The 20,795-nt window shown below is 52.7% G+C and overlaps 1 protein-coding gene across 2 annotated transcripts in view; it reads right to left on the bottom strand.

Annotated features, from left to right (window-relative positions):
* The window catches only part of Lsp1 (lymphocyte specific protein 1), a 35,242-nt gene extending 15,508 nt beyond the window's left edge, over nt 1-19,734 (bottom strand). Inside the window, exon 1 of one of the 2 annotated variants that reach the window (XM_052713604.1) lies at nt 19,604-19,734. In XM_052713604.1, coding sequence (XP_052569564.1) covers nt 19,604-19,671 — 68 coding nt within the window. In that variant the 5' untranslated portion in view covers nt 19,672-19,734. Of the gene's footprint in view, nt 1-7,367; nt 7,547-19,603 lie in introns of those variants that run through there. The other variant, XM_052713605.1, reaches the window with a different exon arrangement.
* Between the last annotated feature and the right edge of the window lie 1,061 nt (nt 19,735-20,795).

The raw sequence follows: 20,795 nt of genomic DNA on the forward strand, positions 1-20,795 counted from the left end.
TTGGTTGGCTGGGGCTCTGGGAATCACCGAAGGTTCTGGGCCGGGAGTGAAGATGTTCAGAGCCAGGAAGCTCTGGCTGCCTCAAGAGTAAAAGGCAAATGAGGGGGAGACACAATAAGTGGGGAGTTAGTTGCTGTCACTGGGGCAGCCCATCATAAGGACCCTGGGGTGGGGATGTCACATGGAGGAAGCTACAGAATCAGGATGGGCAAACCTGTCTCCTGCCCTCGGGAAAAGGAGGGAGCAAGCTAGCAAGTGGGAAGGCATTGGGGAGGCAAGTTGGGGGAAGCCTACGGTGTGTGTCCCAGGGGAGCAAGGATAGGGGTTAGGTGGGGCCCCAGTTCTGGAAGAGAGGAAGAAATGAAGGAACTCCCCCCACCACCACATACACACACATACACACACACACACACACACACACACACACACACACACACACACACACACATATACACACACACACACACACACACACACACACACACACACACACACACACACACACACACACACGGCCTCCTTGGACTCCAGGGCCAGCCCCAGGATTTAAGACATCCTGCAGAGGGCCTCAAAGGAGGCTGTGGACTCCAGCTCTCTCCTTCCCACCAGATGGAGGCGCTCTCCGTCCAAGGTGGGCCAGGTGGTTGTCACTCTTGGTACCCTTTGAATGTAAAAGGCTCTGGGGTGGGCAGGACTCATGGGGGACCGTCTTCATGAACTGACCTAGAACTGCCCACTTCCCCCTGTGACAGCTAAAGCCATGTGCCTCCGTCATAACCTGTGTTGTCCCCCATAGACCATACTCCATCCCTGATTCTGCCTTTTCTCATGGGGCAGCACATTGCATTGGAAGACATCTAGTTGCCTCTACCGAGGACTCCCAAACCTGCAGTTTTCCCAGATGGCCTCTGCCTGGAGTTCCGTGCCAAGGCCTCTTAGAGAAGGCCATCCCCGCCTGTCAGGCCTGTCAGAACACAGCATCAGGCTGTGCTCCCCGGGAGTCTTCCTGGCTTCCTCCTCTGCCTTTTGTCCTACCTGATCTGTCTTGATGGCTGGATCCAAACCCCACCCAGCCAGCATCTCTTCGGTTCTGTGGAACACAACAGGGCTGCACCTCTATTTATTTATTTATTTTTTTATTTGCAGATGAGGAGTTGGGAAAGCTGAGGTTTCATCTGGAGCTTACCACTGGCAAGTCGAGTCAGAGAGACCCAGGCTTCCTCTGTCACCATCCCTGGTTCCAAAGGCTTGGTAATCTGCTCCAGCCAGTAACACCCCAATATCTACTATCCACTCTACTGCCCAAACATTAACTGCATTTATGTTCCTAAGACCATGGTATCTCCTTTTCCTCCCACAGACCACTTCTCCCCTCTTTCTAAAGCATCCCCCTGCCCACCAGTGCCAACTATGGTAAGCTCTCAGCTGCCCCCGTGCATCTTAGTGGGGCTGAGAGGCCAGCTCTGACCCTTTGGTGTAGATCAAGGGCCACAAAGCAATCACAGGCTCTCTCAAGCACACAGGGCAGTGAGTGGGGACATGTAATTGACATAGTGTACTTAAGGCAAGGTGTCATCACTGCCCATGCTGCCCTGGTGGCATGGTGGTGGGAGGGGCTGCTGCAGAGTGGTCAGGGGCTCAAACAAACGCATAGACATCTGGGAGACATCTCTAGATGGTGCCATGGTTTGGGGGATCTAGGGGAAGGTGTCCAGTGGCAAAGCTTGTTCCCCTCCAGGGTGCTCCTATCTTCTTTTCCTTAGTACATCAGCATGTACGCCTGTCCCCATGTCCCTGGATCTAGGCACATCCTAAATCATCTTGTTGCGGCCTCTGAGAGCTTCACATGGGAAGGGGGTTCCTGTATCTGTATTCCATCCATCCTTACCCCACAAGCTGGGGCTACGCACTTAGTATCTTGCCACTTCCACACTCCTTCCAGGGAGGCAGGCACCATCTCTCCTCTGGAGTAAAGAAGGGATGAGTCTTGGAGCCATACATCAGGGAAATGATATGGCAATCCATCTAGGGACCACAAAACCCCTCGGAAGAGCCTAGCAAGTCAGATGCGGTCCACACCTGTCCATCACACCACCCAAGCTTCCCACGCAGACCCCAAGTCTGCCTTTGGAGAAGGTGTCAGACAGAATCTCAACCTGAAGGCATGGCTTTCTCAGAGGAGCCTCCAGCTAGGTTCTGCAGAGCCTTTCTTTAAGACCTTGGGACTGGAAAATGGGAATGCTACAGGCCTCTCTATCCCACACCTCCCTCAGAGACTGGGTTAGGGTTCTGCTGTCCAAGTGGGGTCTAGAACCAACCTGGTTGTCCCGCTGATAAGTCCCTCCTGGGTCTGGGAACCCTACCTCCTATGATATGCTTCCTGGTCAGCCCATTGCTGGCAGCTTCCTCATTTGGGACTCCTAACTCAAACATCTCTGGCCCACCTGACCCCCATGGCCTAGGGGTGGACACCAGGGCCTAGACCTCCTGTCTGTTACATCTTGTCATGACTGGCAGCTTGTGCTGACCTGAACTTGCTTTCTCCCTTCACTGGCTCTGCATACTGTGTCCTCCGCCGTGTCACTGACCAGAATTGCCACATGGGCTAGGGCCAACCACACAGCAGCCATGGGACTTCCCTGGTGCCCGCACTCTGCTGCTCAGAGACGTCTTCTTGCTGGCCCACTCATCATCAAGCTCCCGGTGGGGACTGGGCTCAGAGAGACCATGGCTTGCAGCAGCAGAGAGCCCTGGCAGAATGCTCACAGGACTCACGAGGCAAGGCTCTGGCACAGTCCCTGACACGCGATGGTGGCTGGCACTGGCTTGAGACTCTGCCATCCCCTCCTTTTTCCCCCCTGGCTGACTGTATCCAGATCCACCTCACCCCGAAGGCCTGGCTACAGCTCTCTTAATGAACGCTGCTCAAATGCCTCATCCTTCATCCGGTCACAGGTTTGCCCATTGTCTAACTTGTCTGCCCACCTGGACAGATACATGGCAGGTGACAGTGTATAACCAAGTCACTCCCCAAACCCCTGGTCCTATGCCTGGCTCTGAGTCCCTGATGTGCCTCAATTTTCCTGCTCCCTGAGCAGTCAGGCAAGGAGATGGGTACCGATTGATTAATTTCAATATATTATCTGCTCCTTGATCCAGGAACACCCTGCCTAGCCCTGTAGCCACATCTGAGCTCTCAGTGCTCCCCAGCCCCCAGGGACTGATCATTCCTGGGTTCTGGGGGAGGAAGGGGTCTATCCCAGGTTGGCCTGTTTCAACCTTCAGCCTGAGATATCCCTCAGGTTGTTGAAGCTGAAGCCAGAGTCAGTGTTCTAAGCTGCATTAAGCAGGAAAGGGCAAGTCTCCATGGCCTGAGAGAGACTCACACATCCTTATGGGTGTCCCATCAGCTGAGGCCAGTGGGACCTGCACTGGTCCCTGAGCCCATTTCCTGGCCAACACCTAGAGATAAACTCAGCAGCCATATTTGGTTCTCACAGTACTCCCACCACATATGCTAAGAGAAGAACTGCATCCTAGACCTGGGGCACCTGTGTGGTCACTGCATGACAAGGTGACCCCCTCACCCTCTGTGAACTAAATGTAAGGAGAAGAGACAGCAACAGGAGTTGAGGGGCATGACCCAGGTCAGGGGGACACCAGTCCCTCCCTTCCCACAGCTCTTCCCATCTGTTCTTTACCCTTCTCTCACTGGCTTGCAAGCTTCTTCCCAACACCTTTATCCTTCCCTTTCAATACCAACCACCCGATGCCCAGGTCAGCTAAGTGGGGACAAGCAGAGAAGGTACCCTTCCTCCAATGCTGGCTAGGACCCCTCCCCCTCCCCGGGTATCTGTTCTCTTCCTACCTCTTTGCTCTTTCTTCTTTCTTTTCTCCTGTCCTACCTGGTAGGACACATTCTCTCAGGGGACTTTCAAAGCCCCCAGGAGCATCCAATGTGTTACTTCGCTGGCACCGGCATCTCCAGGTCAGGCCCTCCATCTTCCTGAAGTGCCATTACCAGCTGGCCCCTGCCCTGGATAGATAGTATCGGACCCTCATAGCCACATTCCCGCTCCTTGGGACAACAACCTGCACAGCCAGATCTACGGGCTGAGGGCCAGGTCTGGTCTCACTTGGTACCAGAGCCTAAGAACCTTTCTCTGCCCATAGAACCACCTAACAGGTTCTAACCCCGGCTACTACCTGAAGCGCCTATCCGACCTGCAGCCACTTGCCCACCTCAGCCCCTGTGCCCACCTGAAGCCCTTTGCCCTCCTTCAGCCCTTGTGCCCACCTGTGCTCTGGAGACCTTGGTGGTCCATTCTGGCATTGTTCTCTGGAGAGATGCTCTGGGCCTGTAGCAGTGTATTTCGGGGCTGTACCCCTGCAGCTATCCCAAGGGTCCCAAGAGCCCCAGGGTGTCCCCTCCTGACTCCAGCAGAAGCATGGGGTGGGTGAGTCTCTGGGTGCCTTGGCGCCCTGGCTGCTGCTTGCCGCCCGATCTACCCAGCTCTGACGCACCGGCTGGGACTGGAACCGGAACCTCAGTCCTCTGGGCTCTGGCCCTGACACCCTGCCCAGGGGGCTGGGCCACTTGGTCCCTGTACCCCCTGCTGCTGGCTCGGCTAGGCTCCAGGCAGGACAGGCTCTGGCAGACAGACCACCCGGCCCGCAGGGGTGCCGCCCACCGGCCACCCGGCCTGCCAGGGTGGGGCCACCCCACCCTCGGGATCTCGGCCTCCAATGGGTCCGTGGAGCCACGCCTCCCTGGACACTGTGGTTGGAGGCCTGGCTTCCCCTCCCCCCCACTGGGCCACCCAGCAGACTGCCAGTCCCATCTGCTACCCTCTGCCACACTGGGATCCCCAGAGGTCCAGTGGGCCACATGTGGGGTGGGAACCTGCCTGAAGAGTCTTATACCTCAGGGGAGCTATAGACTGATGCCATGCTATCTGCTGTCTGATGGGTGCTGGGACTCATGAGACAGAGGTTCACGCCACCCAAGAGAGGCTTGGTTCATGATGCCTGCTAAGGTGACTCCTAGCTCAGTCTCTTAGGCCAGCATCAACTCAAGGTACTCCTGACTAGCCCAGTTGCTCTTAAATCTAGGCCCCTAAGGGCTGCAGAACCAGCTGAGAGCCCAGGTGGCCATCCTTAACCGTGGCCTGACCTATGGTAGACCTGGAAGGACCCTGACTCCTCTGAGGCAGGAAGTGGGTACCCAAATCCCTAGCACAAGGGAGTAGAAGTAAGCCTGGGGGCTGACCAGTGATATGTTAAGCCCCCAATTCACACTCAGACTCAGACTAAGAGAGTTGGGGGACATGCCATTAATTTTCCAACTAGCCCATAAAGTTGTTTTTTATGAATTTAAACTGGATTCAGTTTGCATCTTGGCCTCTGCTGGCACACAGCAACCTCTCCAGAGCTTGTCACAGATGGAGACTGGCAGGGCTCTGCTACTAGGTGTGATGAGAAAGCTTTGGGTTCTTGGGGAAGGATCTGAGCAAAGGCAGTGAGTGATAGGAGGTAGGTTACCTGCTGGGTGACCTTGAGCAAGTCACTTGACCTCTCTGAGCCTACTTTCCTCATCTGTCCAACAGAGACAAGGTAGAGACCTATTCTTCAGGGCTGGGCAAAGTGGACAGTGTTGGATGCTATAGACATGTGGATGGAGGGCACGATGGGAGCAGGGGTGGAAGGTGTCATAGTACTAGGTGGTAGCATGTACATGTCTGCACATGTGTATGTACTCAGTGCACATGAGAGGTGTGATCCATCACAGGGCCAGGTTCCCAAAGACGTACAATTTAGTATATATCTACCCCGGGCATCACTCCATGTCATCCATTGTGGACCCACTCTGCACATGGACAAGCAGTTCTCCATCATCACCCACAAGGGACAATACCCTGGACCCACTCTCCCACTTCATAAGGGTTCCCTAAGACCTCCTAGGGACCTGCCTTCCTGTCTTGCCCACTGGTTAACCTTGTAGGCCTTGGTCTCTGGGTCTCCTCCCACCTTTCTTCAGCTCAAGACTTTGAACGGTGCCAAAGCTAACCCCTGCCCAAGGTCTTGCCTGGTCTATAGCTTTCGTGGCCCCGTTGCCCTGCCTCTGGATTAGCAGAAGGTCAGCCTGGTGCCAGGTCTTGCAGCTCTTCCTGTCACCCCACAGCCACCATGGGGCTGGGATCAGTTTCCTCCTTGGTACATGATACCGGTGAGTTGATAAGATTGATCAAAGGTGCTCCTAAATTCTCAGGACATGGGGCACCAGGAAGGATGGTGACAATGGAGAATACATCCCAGCCTGGACAGGACAGGAGGGACGTCTAGCCTGAGCGAGGTGGCCATGCATAAGGACCCTGAGCAGGCTGGGCTGATCCTGAAAGACTGGTATGGGGCATGGATATGGTATTGACTGGGAGCTGGGGCAGAGAGGCCAGGAGGCTAACTTAGACCCTGCTGCTAGTCTGCTGACCTTGGTTGCCAGCTGGGACCATGATAGGGCCAGGACTTGGAAGTAGCCATCTCCTGGCATCTGCCCACCACCTCGTCTGTGCCCTGTCTCACCCCTGAGAGCCAGGACCAAAACACATAGACACATGAAACAATGCCAGACCCACCCTCTAGGAACATAGGGTTTAAGCAGCCATGGAAGTGGGCCAGGGAACAGGCCACCACATGAGCAGAGGAGCCGAGCCTTCCTGGCTAGGGAGACCATGACAGGCTTCCTGGAGGAGGTGGCACTGCCGCAAAGCTTTAAAGCTGGAAGAGGGAGGAAGAGGGAGGGCACAACAGGCCGCTCAGAGGGCAGCAATGAGCAGTTAATTGGAAGCGCCTGAGGTTTGCAGGGCCTGGGCCTACCGTTGTCTGTTCTCTCACACACACTTTACGTAGGAGAAAACAGGCTGAGTGAGGACTCTCAAAGGCCTGAGGTCCCGTGGCCAGAGAGTCAGGATTCCCGATGGTTCCAGTGCCTCCCGCTCCCAGGACTGTCAGGCCAGTCAGTGGTTTCTGGGGCCTATGGCTGTGAGTCCAATCTCATTTGTAAAGTGGGAGGGGGGGTATCACTCGTTAGTTCCCAGGGGCAGCAAGAAGACATGGGGAGGGAGCCTGGGCAGCTACTCTGAGGATACATTCTCTGTGGGTCCTGAGGACACACAGGGAGCTATGGGAGGAAGAGGTGAAGCTGCCTGGCTGGCCAATGGCTTCGTGCTGGGCTTCAGTATCCTCCCATAACACGTGCATAGGCAGCCCGGCACAGCCTGTGGACCACATATCTGCCAGTCTGGGTGCAGGGGGGTACCACTGTCGGCAAGGGCGCCGCGGGCACCATGCCTGGGCTGGGAGGGACCTACCTCAGCAGCTTCTCCAGGCCCTGTTTGCTAGCATTTCTCCTCAGGAGTGCGGGGCCATTCATGCTGCGGGCCTGCCCGCGACGATGCTGGTGACCTGTCCTGACCCCTGGCCCTGGGGACACCGCCTGCAGCTTCAAAGGCTCCTGGTGCTGTGGCCCCAAAACTCTGCCCTCCTCTCCCTTCTTTTCCTTTTCTCTCTCCTGCCCTGCCTTCTCTCTCCGTCCCTCTCTCTCTTGTCCCTGCCCCCTTCCCTGTCAGTTTGTCTGGTCTCTCTCGCACTGACACCCCTTCCTTGTCTGCTCTGTCTGTCTGTCTGTCTGTCTGAAGGATGTCTGTCTGTCTCAGCCCCTCCAGCCCCTGGGGGCAGGGGTCTGGGGCTGGCTCCCAGATGGCAGCTCCAGGCCCTTCCACTGTCCCTGGACCCTGTCTCTGTGGGTCTCTCTCCCCTCTCCTTTCTCAGGACGTACAGCAGCTGCTTTCCTTTTGTCCCCCAGCCCCCTTCTCCGCCCCCTCGGTCTCCTCCACCTCCACCACCTCCTCCTCCTTCCAAGACTAGTAAAAATGTCCGAGAGAAACCCTCCCAGCCCCGCAGTGTGGGGGCCTGGCTGGACCTCCACGCCCGCTTGTGGGCAGCATGGTGGTATGCCCCCCTCAGACCATCTTGGCAGCTTCTGCCACTTCCCACCTCTCTGCCCACTACTCCAGTCTGGGTGCCTGGCCTATAGGTCATCTCCCCATCTGCAGAGCCTCTTGCCCATCTCTGCCTGCCTGCTGGTGCCTGCTCTGAGTCCTGCTCTCCCTGACCCCTGGCTCGCTCCTCCCAGGTCTGGGCCTTGGCTGCCCCTGACCTGGCTCACTGCCCCTCCTTGCCCTTTTCTTCTCTTCTGGCGTTTTCATCCCTATCTCAGTCTCCCTCCTACCTTCCCTCCCCCATTCCTTTCCCTCCCTTCTTTTTCTCCCTCCTCCCCCTCCCTCTTCTCCCCCCTCTGGGTCTTCTTTTTCCCTCTGTTTATTCCCAGCTCTCTGCTCTTGTATAACCTCCAGGGGAGGCTGGGCACCCCAGGAATCTTCCCAGGTCGCCTCGTTGGGAGGCTACTGCCCTCCCCAGAACCTCAGGCTGTATTCAGAGCAGGGATGTATAGATACCACAGAGAGCATCTTCCTTGGTGTAGGGAGCCAAAGCCCCCAGAGTGGTGGAGGGTACCCGGGTGGTCGGTGCCCTCACCAGCCAGCCCCCTACCCTATCCTCTGGCTCAGACCCAGGGACAAGCAGCCCAGCCCATTGTTTTTCTGGTTGGGCTTAGTCACTGTGACTCACTGGAGAACACTGGAGGCTAGTGGCTGGGAGGAAGTCGCCATGGGCCAGTTCTGGGCAAATAGGCTTACATCTGGTGGCTTCTCAGATCACTCACACTCATAGCTGCCGACAAGCGGTACTGCTAGACCCATGAGCCAGATGGGAAAACCAAGGCTGGCCAGCAGCACTGTGCCAGGTCACAGAGACAGAGTCTGGCAGGCCTAAGACCATAGTTGGGGCTATTGGCTGCCAACCACTGCCTACTGTGTCTCCCTGTACGCAGCTGGCCCCCAGTTGTCCTCCACCTCCATACTGGGAGGATGGACACACATGAGTTGCTGTGACCTCTAGGTAGGTCAGGAAGTCAGATTACAGGAAACTTCAGGACTACTGAGGACAGAGGAGGGAGTTGGAGTCTCCCGTGGGAATGGATCACTGGTGGGAAGGAGGTATGCCTTAAGGTGACGACACAGATACAGTGTCACATGGATCCACAGCTCTAATCTGCAGCAAAAAGATGACTACCCACCTTTTCTGCAACACTTGCTACAGGATGAGATCCAGCTGTTCTGAACATAGCGGTTACAGCATCTCCCTCCCCCGGCATCTCCCAGGAGGAGATGGAGCCAGGGTGTATAGCAGAGACAGCAGAGTCCACTGCCCTCTCCCACAGTGTAGAGACATAATACACAGCACATTCTGAAGTAATAAGGATGGGGCTGGGGTGAACCTCCCTCTGGTGAGCCCATGCTGAGAAGATCACCCAGTGGAACCAGCTTGTGCTGCGTCTGCACCACAACTCACCACACTACCTCCTTGCCCCTATTCCTATTTCCCGTTAGACAGCCAGGAAAGACACATGGTCAGGGCAATTTGGGTTCAAAAGCAGGAAGAATGTTTCCAGACAGGGGAGGGCTGCCTTAATTGGGGGGGGGGGAGTTCTTATGAAGAAATGTAGAATGATTTAAGGCTTTGAAGCCATGACATGTATGGACAAGTGAACAGAACATTTGATACTGACATTACTGTCTATTATTTGTCTACCTACCCACCCATACTTACAGGGATGTGTACACTCACTCTTACATCTACTCACCCATATACTCATTCTCACTCACCTGCCTACCCATCCATCCATCCATCCATCCATCCATCCATCCATCTTGTCTTTATGGTGCTTGTATTTTGATGTATCACTTATCAATCCATCAACTCTTCATCATGCTTATCCATTTTCCTATGTGAATGCAACACATCCTACTATTCAGTCATTTCAAGCAACTATTCACACAACTATGCCCATGTCTATTCATCTTTCATTACATAATTTCTCCAATAAAAAAAGAATCTATCAATTGACCCATCCATTCATGTGTCCATCCATCCATCCATCCATCTATCTATCCACTTACCTACTTACTTAACTATCTTGAAAATTTTTTTGAAGCTTATCATTATTAAGGGAGGCTGCATGTACCACAGTGAGTATGTGGAGGTCAGAAGAGAGCTTTGTGAAGCTGGTTCCCTCCATCCTTCTTTACATTGTTTCTGGGGATCAAACTCAGCTTACCAAGCTTGCATGGCAATAACCATTTTACCACACCGAGTTATTTCATCAGCACACCTAGAAGAAGTGTTCCGTGAGCCAGCCAGCAATCTGGTGCCTACTAACCTTCTATTACATAATAATGAATACTATCTACATGTTCACCCTTCAAGTTTTGTGTTCATTTGTTCCACCAGGAAAGTGTCTTCAATCCATGCTTTCATCTCCAAATATTCTTCTGCTCTTGTTTTCACTCATTTGTACAGATTTCTACATTTTCTTTATACCTTTTCCATATTCATTCATAAATCCATCTTTCTAGACATCTTCTTACCTAGGAAGCTGAACATCCAGCTGCACACATCTGTTTGTGTGATACTGTATGCACTGTCATCCAAGCAAGTCAGTACTTGCTTGTGTATGAGATAGTATAAGATATTATGTATGAGAAATCATCCTCCAGCCCAATCATCATCACCTACTCTTCCTCCCTGTCATCCTTCCACTCACATATACACTTAATTAGCCACACATTTGTCCATCAATCCACATGTTTATTCAAGAAACACAAATTGAATTCCAATAATTTTTAATGTGCTGGGAATTCAGCACCACTCTCCAATGCTCATGATGCTAACATTTTAGTGGGAACAAATAAGTAAGTATGTACCATCACGTTGAAGATATGGTTAGTGCTGCTGAAAGGAAACAGGGAGCACCAGAGATGTTTTGTATGATAGTTAACAAAGAAGAAAAGCTTGGTGGGAAGGAATAAGCACTTGGAGAAAGTATTCCAGAAAGGTAGTACAAAATTTATGACAGAGAGGTGTCTTTTCACCAATCAGTGTCACCAATAGTTCATCCCGTACTAATTTATCCATTTTATTGATTTGTCATATGTTTATCTTGCCATCATACATCTATTGTTGTATCTATTTATCCATTATTTATTTATAGTCATATGTCTGCCTCTCTTCATATTATATCTGTCCAGTCATTTATCTATGTCCTATATACCTCCTCTTTCATCCACCTATTCTTTCATCCTATGTGCCATCCTCCAATACATCCATTTATCCATCCCATGCATCCATCCATCCACCCATCCATTCATCCATCCACCATTCACTCATGCACCTATCTATCCAGTCCCCATCCTTCCATGTATCCATCCATCCATCTACATACCCACCCACTCACTCATCTATCTACTCACACCCATTCATTCATTCATCCAATCACTCACCCCTCCACCCACTCATAAGTCTACCCATCTACCAACCACTCATCACACCCATCCACCCCACATCTATCCAATCACCCATATATCCACCCACCTACCCATCTATCCACTCACCTACCCACCCACCCACCTACTCACCCATCCATCCACCCACTCACCCATATATTATCCATCCACATATCTACCCACCTACCCACCCATCCAACTATTCATTCATCCACTCACCCATATATCCACCCATCCACCTACCCATTCATCCATCCACCCTTCCATCCATCCACTCCTATTCATCTACACACCCATATATCCACCCATCAAGTCATCCATCTACCCCTCATCCACTCACACATTCACCTACCCATGTATCCACCCACTCTTCAATTCATCAATACAACCCCATCTACCCATCCATATATCCATCAACATTCAGTCATCTATTCATCCCCCATTCATCTACCTGTAAGTCCATTTATTCATCTACTTAGCTATTCATTCATCCATCTATTCATCCATACAGTCACTCATATATCCACCCATTTATCCATTTACCCATCCACTCATTCACCCACCCATACACCGATTTATATACTCCCTAGTCATCCACTCACCAATATCCACCCATTCAGTCATCCACTCACCCTCCATTCATCCATATACCCGGTCATCCATCCATCTACCCCTCATCCATTCATCCACCTATCGACATATTCACCCTTCCATCCAACTACCCACTCACATATCTATCCATCCATCCATCCATCCATCCATCCACCCATTACCTTCTGTTTATTCATATCACATACTTATTCATTCATCCACCCACTCACCCATCTACCCATCCAGCCACCCATCTTCCCACCCATATATTCACCAACATTCAGTGATCCACTCATTCATTCCTCCATATATCCATCCATTCATTCAACCGTCTATCCATCCATCTATCCAACCACCCACTCACCCATCCATCCACCCATATATCTACCCACCCACCAACCCACTCACTCACTCATCAATACATTCATTCACCTCACATCCATCTATCCACCGTCTATTCATACACCCACCCATACATTCACCTATTCATCCATCCATATACTCCATTCATCCATCCATCCACCCATTCATTAATCCACTCATCCACATATCTATCCATTTATCCACCCCTTTATCAACCCATCTATACTTACAGCCATCACCCACTATTTATCCACCTACTCATTCATCTAGCTACCCAGTCACTCATTCGCCCATCCACCTACCCATATAGCTACCAACATTCAGTCATCCACTCATCCCCTATTCATCCACCCACCCATTTATTTATCAACCCATCCACTCATTGATCCAACTCCATTCACCCATCCACCCATACACACATTCATTCATCTACCTGCTCACCCACTCACTCATTTATCCATCCATCCACCCACCCCCAATTCATCTGCCCATCTACATATCTATCCATTCAGTCATCCATTCACCCCCATTCTTCCACCCACCCACCCATCCATCCATCCATTCATCCACCTACCTATATGTCCATCCATTCATCTATTCATCCACTTCTTATTCATCCACTTACCCATTCATTCATTTATCCACCTACTTACCTATCCATATATCCACCTACCCACCCACTCATCAATCAGTCCATCTATCCCATCCATCCATCTACCCATTTATATATCAATTCACCTGCACATTTATTGATCTGCCCACATATCTATCCACACACCCATCTGTAACACGAACCTTAGAAGGTCTTATTAATAAAAACAAACCTGGAACCAGGTATTGGGGTGAATGCTGAAAGATCAGAGAAGCAGAACAAGTGACAGCTAACCTCACCTCACCAATTTCTCAACTGATCTTGTTTCCTCAAACTGGAAGCCTCTGTGTCCTCATCCAAATGGATCTCAGCTGAACTGCTGCTAAAAGCCTAAAAGCTTAACAAACTTAGTTCCTAGTCCTCACGCCTTTCTGCTTCCTGCCATCACTTCCTGAGATTAAAGGTGTGTGTCACCATTCCTGGCAGTTTCCCCTGTGGCCTTGAACTCACAGAGATCCGAATGGATCTCTGCCTCCCAAGTGATAGGATTAAAGGTGTGTGTGCCACCATTTTTTGGCCTCTATGTCTGTCTAGTGGCTGTTCTGTTCTCTGACTCCAGATAAGTTTATTAGGGTGCACAATATATTGGGGGACACAGTATCACCATACCCATCTATCCACCCACCCATTCATACATTCATTTATTTACCCACCTAGCTCTTTCCATATTTCCTTCTCCATCCACATTTCCCTTTATTTATATATTTCTCCACCACTTATTACTTCTTTTTTTTTTCTTATTTCCTTTCTTCTATGACTAAGACATAGCCAAAGCTCATGGCTCAAGAATAAGGTCCCAGGAGGCCAGGTCCCTCCTATAATAGACCATAAACAGAGCTTGGGAAGCACAGATATTCTCTCTCTCTCTCTCTCTCTCTCTCTCTCTCTCTCTCTCTCTCTCTCTCTCTCTCTCTCTCCTCTCTCTCTCTCTCTCAGATTTTTCCAGACAGGGTTTTTCTGTATAGCTCTGGCTGTCCTGGAACTCACTCTGTAGACCAGGCTGGTCTTGAACTCACAAAGATCTTCCTGCCTCTGCCTCCCAAGTGCTGGGATTAAAGGTGTGCATCACCACCTTGGTTCAGATATATTCTCTTGTCCATACATCTTTAGAACCCCTAGCAAACATGCTCACAGACCAGTGTACTACATGGGGAAAGACACAGTAAGCAGTGGGAGCCTACTGGTGGAGGGGCCCAGGATGGTGGCGTTTAATAGTAATGTGGCTCTGATTTACATAGTGGGGAGCCTCCAAATGCTTCCTGCACTCATCAGCTCCATGTGTTCCCCTTTCCAAGCAAGGTCTGGTGGGCCAGAGCTAAGGGTGGAACCAGGGAGCTGGGCGTGGTGAGGAAGCCAAGCATGGTTGGAGCTGGGACTAGGAGAAAGGGCAATGGAGTCTTTCCAGATTTCTTTGGAATAAACTAGCTAGATCCATCTGGCTTGAATTCTATTGCTCTTTTGAGGAGAGGTTCCTGGGAGAGGAGGGAGAGATAGAAGGTGGGGGGGGGGGGATGAGAATGGAAAAAGGAGGAGGGAAAATAAAAGGAGAGAAAGGAGGAGGGGAAAGAGGAAGGGGAGAGTGGGGAGAAGGGACACGGAGAGGAAAGAATGAGAGAAGTGGAAGAGGAGAAGAGAGGGGGGAAGAGGAGAAAAAGAAATGGGGGAAGGAAAGGAGAGGAGAGGAGAGGAGAGGCAAGGGGAGACAGTGTTGACTTTCCTCAGAAGCTAACCACATACAGTAGGCTGCCTCGAGGAAAGAGTGTGCAGCCACCTTGGGGTGGGAGGTGGGTCTGCTCCTTGGAGGGAGAAGGGTGTGAATCTGCTATTGAGGGGACCCCATCCTTATGTACTCATCCAGGTGGCAGCTGGTAAAATCAAGGCTCTGGAAGGAGAGTTGGATGTAGGACCCCTCTCACCCATGACAGACAGGCTCTCCTGGACGTTCTAGACAGCTTTCCAATAGCACCTGGTCACATTGGGCTGGGGTTTGTGTTGACCACATATACACTGCCAACAGCCTACCTTGTTCCACCCCTGAGGAGCCCTGATGTGAGGAGGAAGCTCATAGGGGACCGAGGAATCTTGATTTTGCAGATAACTTTACCCATCGATTATCTGCCAACTGATGGAGGTGGACTGTCTTCATTCCCTGGCAACTAACTTGGAGGTGGTCAGCAAATGGAACTTGGCAAGACTGACCTGGCCACAAGAAAGGACCAGGGTCTTTCCTGACCCACCAACTGTTCACTCTCAAACTCCTATACTCTAAACCCACAGCCCCTCCCCTCTCTGCTAGCTCCTTGGTGCTAGGTAAGAGTGGCTGGCTAACTGGGCAATGGTGGCACACACCTTTAATCCCAGGTCTTGGGAGGCAGAGACAGGTGGATCTTCATGAGTTCGAGGCCAGCCTGGTCTACATAAGTGAATTCCAGGATAGCCATGGCAGTTACAGAGAGAAACTCTGTCTTGGGAAACTAAAGAGAGAGAGAGAGAGAGAGAGAGAGAGAGAGAGAGAGAGAGAGAGAGAGAGAGAGAGAGAGAGAGACTGGCTAGTGAAAACCTAATCCTAATCCTGGGAAATGGGCTGGCCTGTCACTAGGCAGCCCCTTCATCCAAACCTGTCCTCTGCAGATATCAAAGGACTGCCATCCAAAGAGAGGCCCTGATGCCTCAAGGCCAGTGGGAACCCACCCGAGAGTTACCTTGTGACCTGATACAGCAGGACTGGGCCTTCCAAGAGCCAGAAGAACTCACCACAGCTCTGTGGTCCAGTGCTACCAGAGCAGATGCAGAGACCCATGCCTACACTGGCCTAGACAGTGCCTGAGAGAGCACTCGTACCCCAGCCTGGGATCTCCCCACAGAGTACCTGCAGCCCACCCTGGGCTACTCTCAAAGACCGCTACTTCCCTGCCAACCTCCTTTGCAGATTCTCATCACAGTACCCTAAGAAGCAGCTTGGTACAACCTAACCCAGGCCCTAGCCCCTCACCCTAAGCCCACAGAGGGCTTGTCTAGTCACAGTAAACCATCTCTAAAAGGACCACTCTTGGGGGGATGGTGCACAAGATCTTTGCATGCTGGAGTTTTAAAGACTTGGCAAGGACACTCAGGCCATGAATGCTAGGCCTGAGCAGCTGCATTCTGATTGTGCAGATAAGGAAACTGAGGCACTAGATGGTGACCCTTTACCTTCTCCTCCTATCCCAATAGCTCAGGTTCCCAGAGGGAAAGGTCTGGTCCACCTCCCCTGGGTCTCATCCCCTAGCAAGCCCCTACTTCCTCATGTCTCACCAAGCACCGTGATAACCCTCTCAGGGAAACTGAGGCAGAGGCAACCACTAGTACAATAGTAATGTCACCCTGCCAGGGCCATTCTGCCCTGGACCATCTGCCCCAGGCCTCTCTCAGCACTGCCTACCTCAAGCAGACAGGGCAATATGGGAGCTTCTGAAATCAGCAAAGGTAGGCCTGTGATGCCTCAAATGTGCCAGACATCTGGTTTCCCCTCCTCAACCCAAGACGGGGATCTGAAGGAGCTAGATGGAAGGTGGGAGAAAAATCTAGGCTCACCAGGAGGAAGCCCATCATCTGGGTGAAGCTCAGCCTCCACTCTGTCTCAAGGAACCCCTGACTTAGTCTGGCCTGGCCTGGCTCAGCTCGGCCATCTGTGGAGAGAGCTCCAGGCCTCAGCCCCTAATCATCCCGCCTTCAGCGCACACCCCAGGAGGGCAAGGTCGGAGGAGTCCCTCCACTGGGCTCCTGCCTCTGAGATCAAGGCTCTCAATACTGCCCGAGGCAGTAGAGCTCAGAGGGTCAGAGGGACAGGTGGTTCAGGAAGGAACCTTGCCTAGGTGACCCTCAGGTTGTCCTGGTCAGCAGGTGTGGGGATTAGGTCAGCAAGGCTTCCAGGGTAGATGGGGACCCAGAGCAGGGCCCTGAGCAAAGCAGCAGCATCATATGCCGAGGAAATCAGGGTGCAGACATCTCAGGGGCCAGATGAGCCGCGCAACTGCCCTCAGCCAGGTAGAGAGGGCCAGGCCTGTGCAGAGAGACCTGTCTACCTGAGCCTGCCCCCAGTGAGAGGAGGCATGGCTTCATGCAGAGTTGGGGTTCCAGGACATGGATAGTGGTTGACTCTGAGGCCCTTAAAGGCATGCTGAGGCACTCTCCGTGAGCTACGCGACTGCCCTGTAGCTCCCGAGGCCCTGCACAGTGGAGATGTAGAGGAGTTGAGACTTGGTCTTGGGGCAAAACATTCCCTCAGTGTCACCCAGCAGTCCCAACAGAGACATGTGCAGCTCTGTGGAGATGCCACACCCTGTTCCCAAGGGACAGGAACAAGCCAACAACCCTGTGTTGGGGAGGCAGGCAAGGAGACAGCACCCCACCAGAGGAAGAGTGGAAGTCCTGTATCAGTGGTGTGGGGACACTGGAGTGGTACACAGTAGCATTCCAGCCATCTGAAGGCTCTGTGAGAGAGGCTTGGCCTGCCTTGGGCCTGGTATGTTCACCCTTGTATTTCAGGGCAGGTATGAGGGAAGCACCTGGCCTCTGTCTGGTGTACCCAGTCCTCTATGGGCAGCATGGGGTGGGGACTCCCCTGAGCTCCTGCTCAGCTCTGGCCTTCTGGGGTTTCCTGAGTGGGTACTCTTAGGTCAAATATTCCCGTCTGGGCATCAGGGACTTCTTACCACATTAAACAGGAGAATCCCCTGGTCCCTGAGTCACTCTGTAAAAGGACAGCTCCACCTCGCCCTGGGTCTCGATTTCACTCTGAAAGGTCAGCGGTATACTTGGTTCTCTTTCTTCCACCATTTTGGGGAGGACATCTTTAGGGGACTCCCAGGCCCACTGAGGTCTTAGGACTGTGGAACAGGAGTTCCTGACAGACGGGCACAGGTGCAGCCCAGTTCCAGTCCTACAGCAAGATGCCCGGAGATCTGCTGTGCCTGCCAGAGCTGTGGGCACCCTTGACTGTGTTGCTTAGACCTCGGCATGGCATTTGAGACAGCTGAGAGAGGGGGCCGAGGAAGGGCCTAGGAGGAGGGTGGGGTGAGCTTGGCTGCTTGCACCTGCCCTTCTATGGGCACAAGGTGGCAGGGGCCTGACGTGAGGGCATTTCTGGACAGGGTCACAGCTGTTGCCCGATCACCCTGTTCCACACACCCCACAGCTTGTGTCCTCACTCAGCCTGGGCAAGTGTCCTTAGAGTCCTTCTTCGGCCCTCATGATACATGTCCCCCCTCCCAGGAGACAGCTCTCTTAGAGCCTTGCTGGGGACAATGTGGCTCTGGAACCCCCGGTTGGCACATGGATGCTGACCCAGGCCAGGCCAGTCTCTGTTTAGCCTCAGACTCTCTTCTTGGCTGAAGGGTTCCCTAAACAGTTCTCAAACCAGGGTCTAAATGGAAAGCAGCAGTGGGGAGCCTGAGGTTGGCCCTCTGCCCCCAACATGCACCCCTCACAGTGAGGCCTCTTTCCCATTATCTGGGAGGACTGAGGCATTATTGTCCCTGCCCAAGATCTGGAGCCTGGCTCCACTTTCACAAGGCAGCCTTGAGGACTACAGAGACCTCGACACCTGCTGAGGTGGCCCTTCCCTCCTTGAGCCTGTGGCTGCAGCCTAAGGGCCACACCTTCCCTGACAGCCTGAGAGCTCTGGCAGCAGTTTTCAGGCCCCTGAGGCCTTACCTCCTTCTTCCCCTTCCTCTTATACACCTGGACCACAATGCCCACATCCGGCTCCCAGGAGGCCTCTAGTCCCTGGCTACAGAATGTCCCCTTCTGCCCCTTGAAGACCCAGCCTGTCCCTAAGACCTGACACTCCCTTCTGAAACCTGTTCCTGGGACCGGTCAGAGCAGGCACCCATGGCCTGGCTTAGTCTCCATGTCTGCCCACAGACAGCATCCCTTTCCATGACCCCCAGTTTGACCCAACACAGGGAGGAACCTCAGCAGTTCTTCAAATCACAGATGCCCTTAAGCAGCTGGCAGCCTACAGGCCTCTGCTCAGCTCTGTCTGTGGCAAAGGAGTGGCGCCTTTACCTCCTCCAACATTCCCCTCCCATACCCTCTGTACCCAACAGCAGTGCCTGGTCCATGAGATGCCATTGGCCTTCTGTATCCCCACATAGCAGCTTTGGGAACCCCTGAGACGTGGCCACCTCTGAGCATCTCAAGGCAGGCCAGACCCCTCAGATAAGTCTACAGGTCAGCAGCCTGGCCAGGATTCACAGCCCCGGTTTCTCCCAACACAGCTGTTGCTTTCTCCCACTGATCAGGCCACATTCAGGCATGCCCAGTCCCTTCCACACCAAACATCTATCCCCTTTGTCCTGGCTGTGGACCCTAGCCAGGGAGATCTGTCGTTGCCCAGTTAGGCCAAGCTGCAGAGGCAGATAGAGGAGACACACACCTCTATGGTTAAGAGGGGGTTTCTGAAGGACCTCTAAGTCCCCAGTGAGTAAGCACTATCCAAGACTCTGACCCACAGGACTTAGCACAAAGCAAGCTGCCTGCTGTGGTGCTCACTCACTCATTGCTGTCTTCTGCATGCAGCTCTTCCTGCTCCTCACAGCTGGGACCGCTGGCAGCCTCCGCCATGGGCCTGATGTCTTTGGTGTGGGTGCGCTCTTTGTGGCTCCTAGTGCTTCTCTGTAGATGGGCCGTGGCCTAGAGCCCCCGCCCGGGGCAGGTTTCACTTCCTCCTTCCGGCAGGCAGCAGGTTGAGGTTTGGAACCTATTGGGACTTGGGTTGGGGTGTTGTTTTTGACTATGTTGCTGCAAGAGAAGAAGAAGAAAAAAAGCTAAACCCAAACCACTCATCAGGAAGTGTTGAGCAAGCTGCAGCCGCTGGGGGTGACAGAAAAGGACCGAGGGCAGAGGTGGGTGAGGATGCTCCTCACAGGTCTAGCCCATGTGGCTGGGCCACACTGTGTATCTCTAGGGTGCCTACCAGGAGTCCTGTGAGTAGCTAGTTCTCCCAGTGTCCAGAATCCATGATCCCTTCAGCAGACTGTGCTCCCCTGTGGACTGCTTTCAACTGTTTTACGTGGAAGTCCTCTGTGCCTCCATGTGTGCTCACAGAACACGGTGGAGCCAGTTCTTGATACTTCAAGGCCTTGGGCACTCTTGAGTAGTCTTTGCTTTCCACCCATGTCCAGGGTCCTGCACATGGTGCTCCCACAGTCTGTAGGTCTAGAGCTTGTCTCAATCTGTCCCCATTCCCAGCTAAGAGACAACTGTGTCTCCTTCTTGCTCTGTCAGCTCAGTTCTCTTTAATCCTGTCTCTGTGCTCTGAGCATTTGGAACCAATATCAGAGTTGGTTGATGTTCCCAGATAAGACAGGGTGGGTCATGGATTCTCCTGAGAGACAAGATAGTAGCAGGACCAGGGGAGGGACCGAGGCTTTTGAGAGGAAACCAAAAGGATTCTGGGTCATCAAGAAATGTTGGAGAGTTTGAGGACCAGATTCCAAAACTCCAGGACTTGAGCTGAGGTGTCATTGGGCCAAGTTGGGGCAGTCACAGTATGGTAGGTAGAGACTCCCTCCTTGAGGTCTGCTGGCCCAAGAGACAGAAAGAAAGGAGCCAGTGCCATCTTGGTCAGCGTTAGCCAGTGAGTGGCCTCAGGAATCCAACTACGAGGTCTTTTAGGGGAAGAGGGGCAGAAGGGCAGGAGAGATCCTGGGGGTGTTGGGAAACTCAGTAGAACCCCTAGAGTGACA

This window comes from Peromyscus californicus, unplaced genomic scaffold (assembly GCF_007827085.1).
Source record: "Peromyscus californicus insignis strain IS unplaced genomic scaffold, ASM782708v3 Scaffold_4__1_contigs__length_199733344, whole genome shotgun sequence".
Classification (NCBI taxonomy): Eukaryota; Metazoa; Chordata; class Mammalia; order Rodentia; family Cricetidae; genus Peromyscus; species Peromyscus californicus.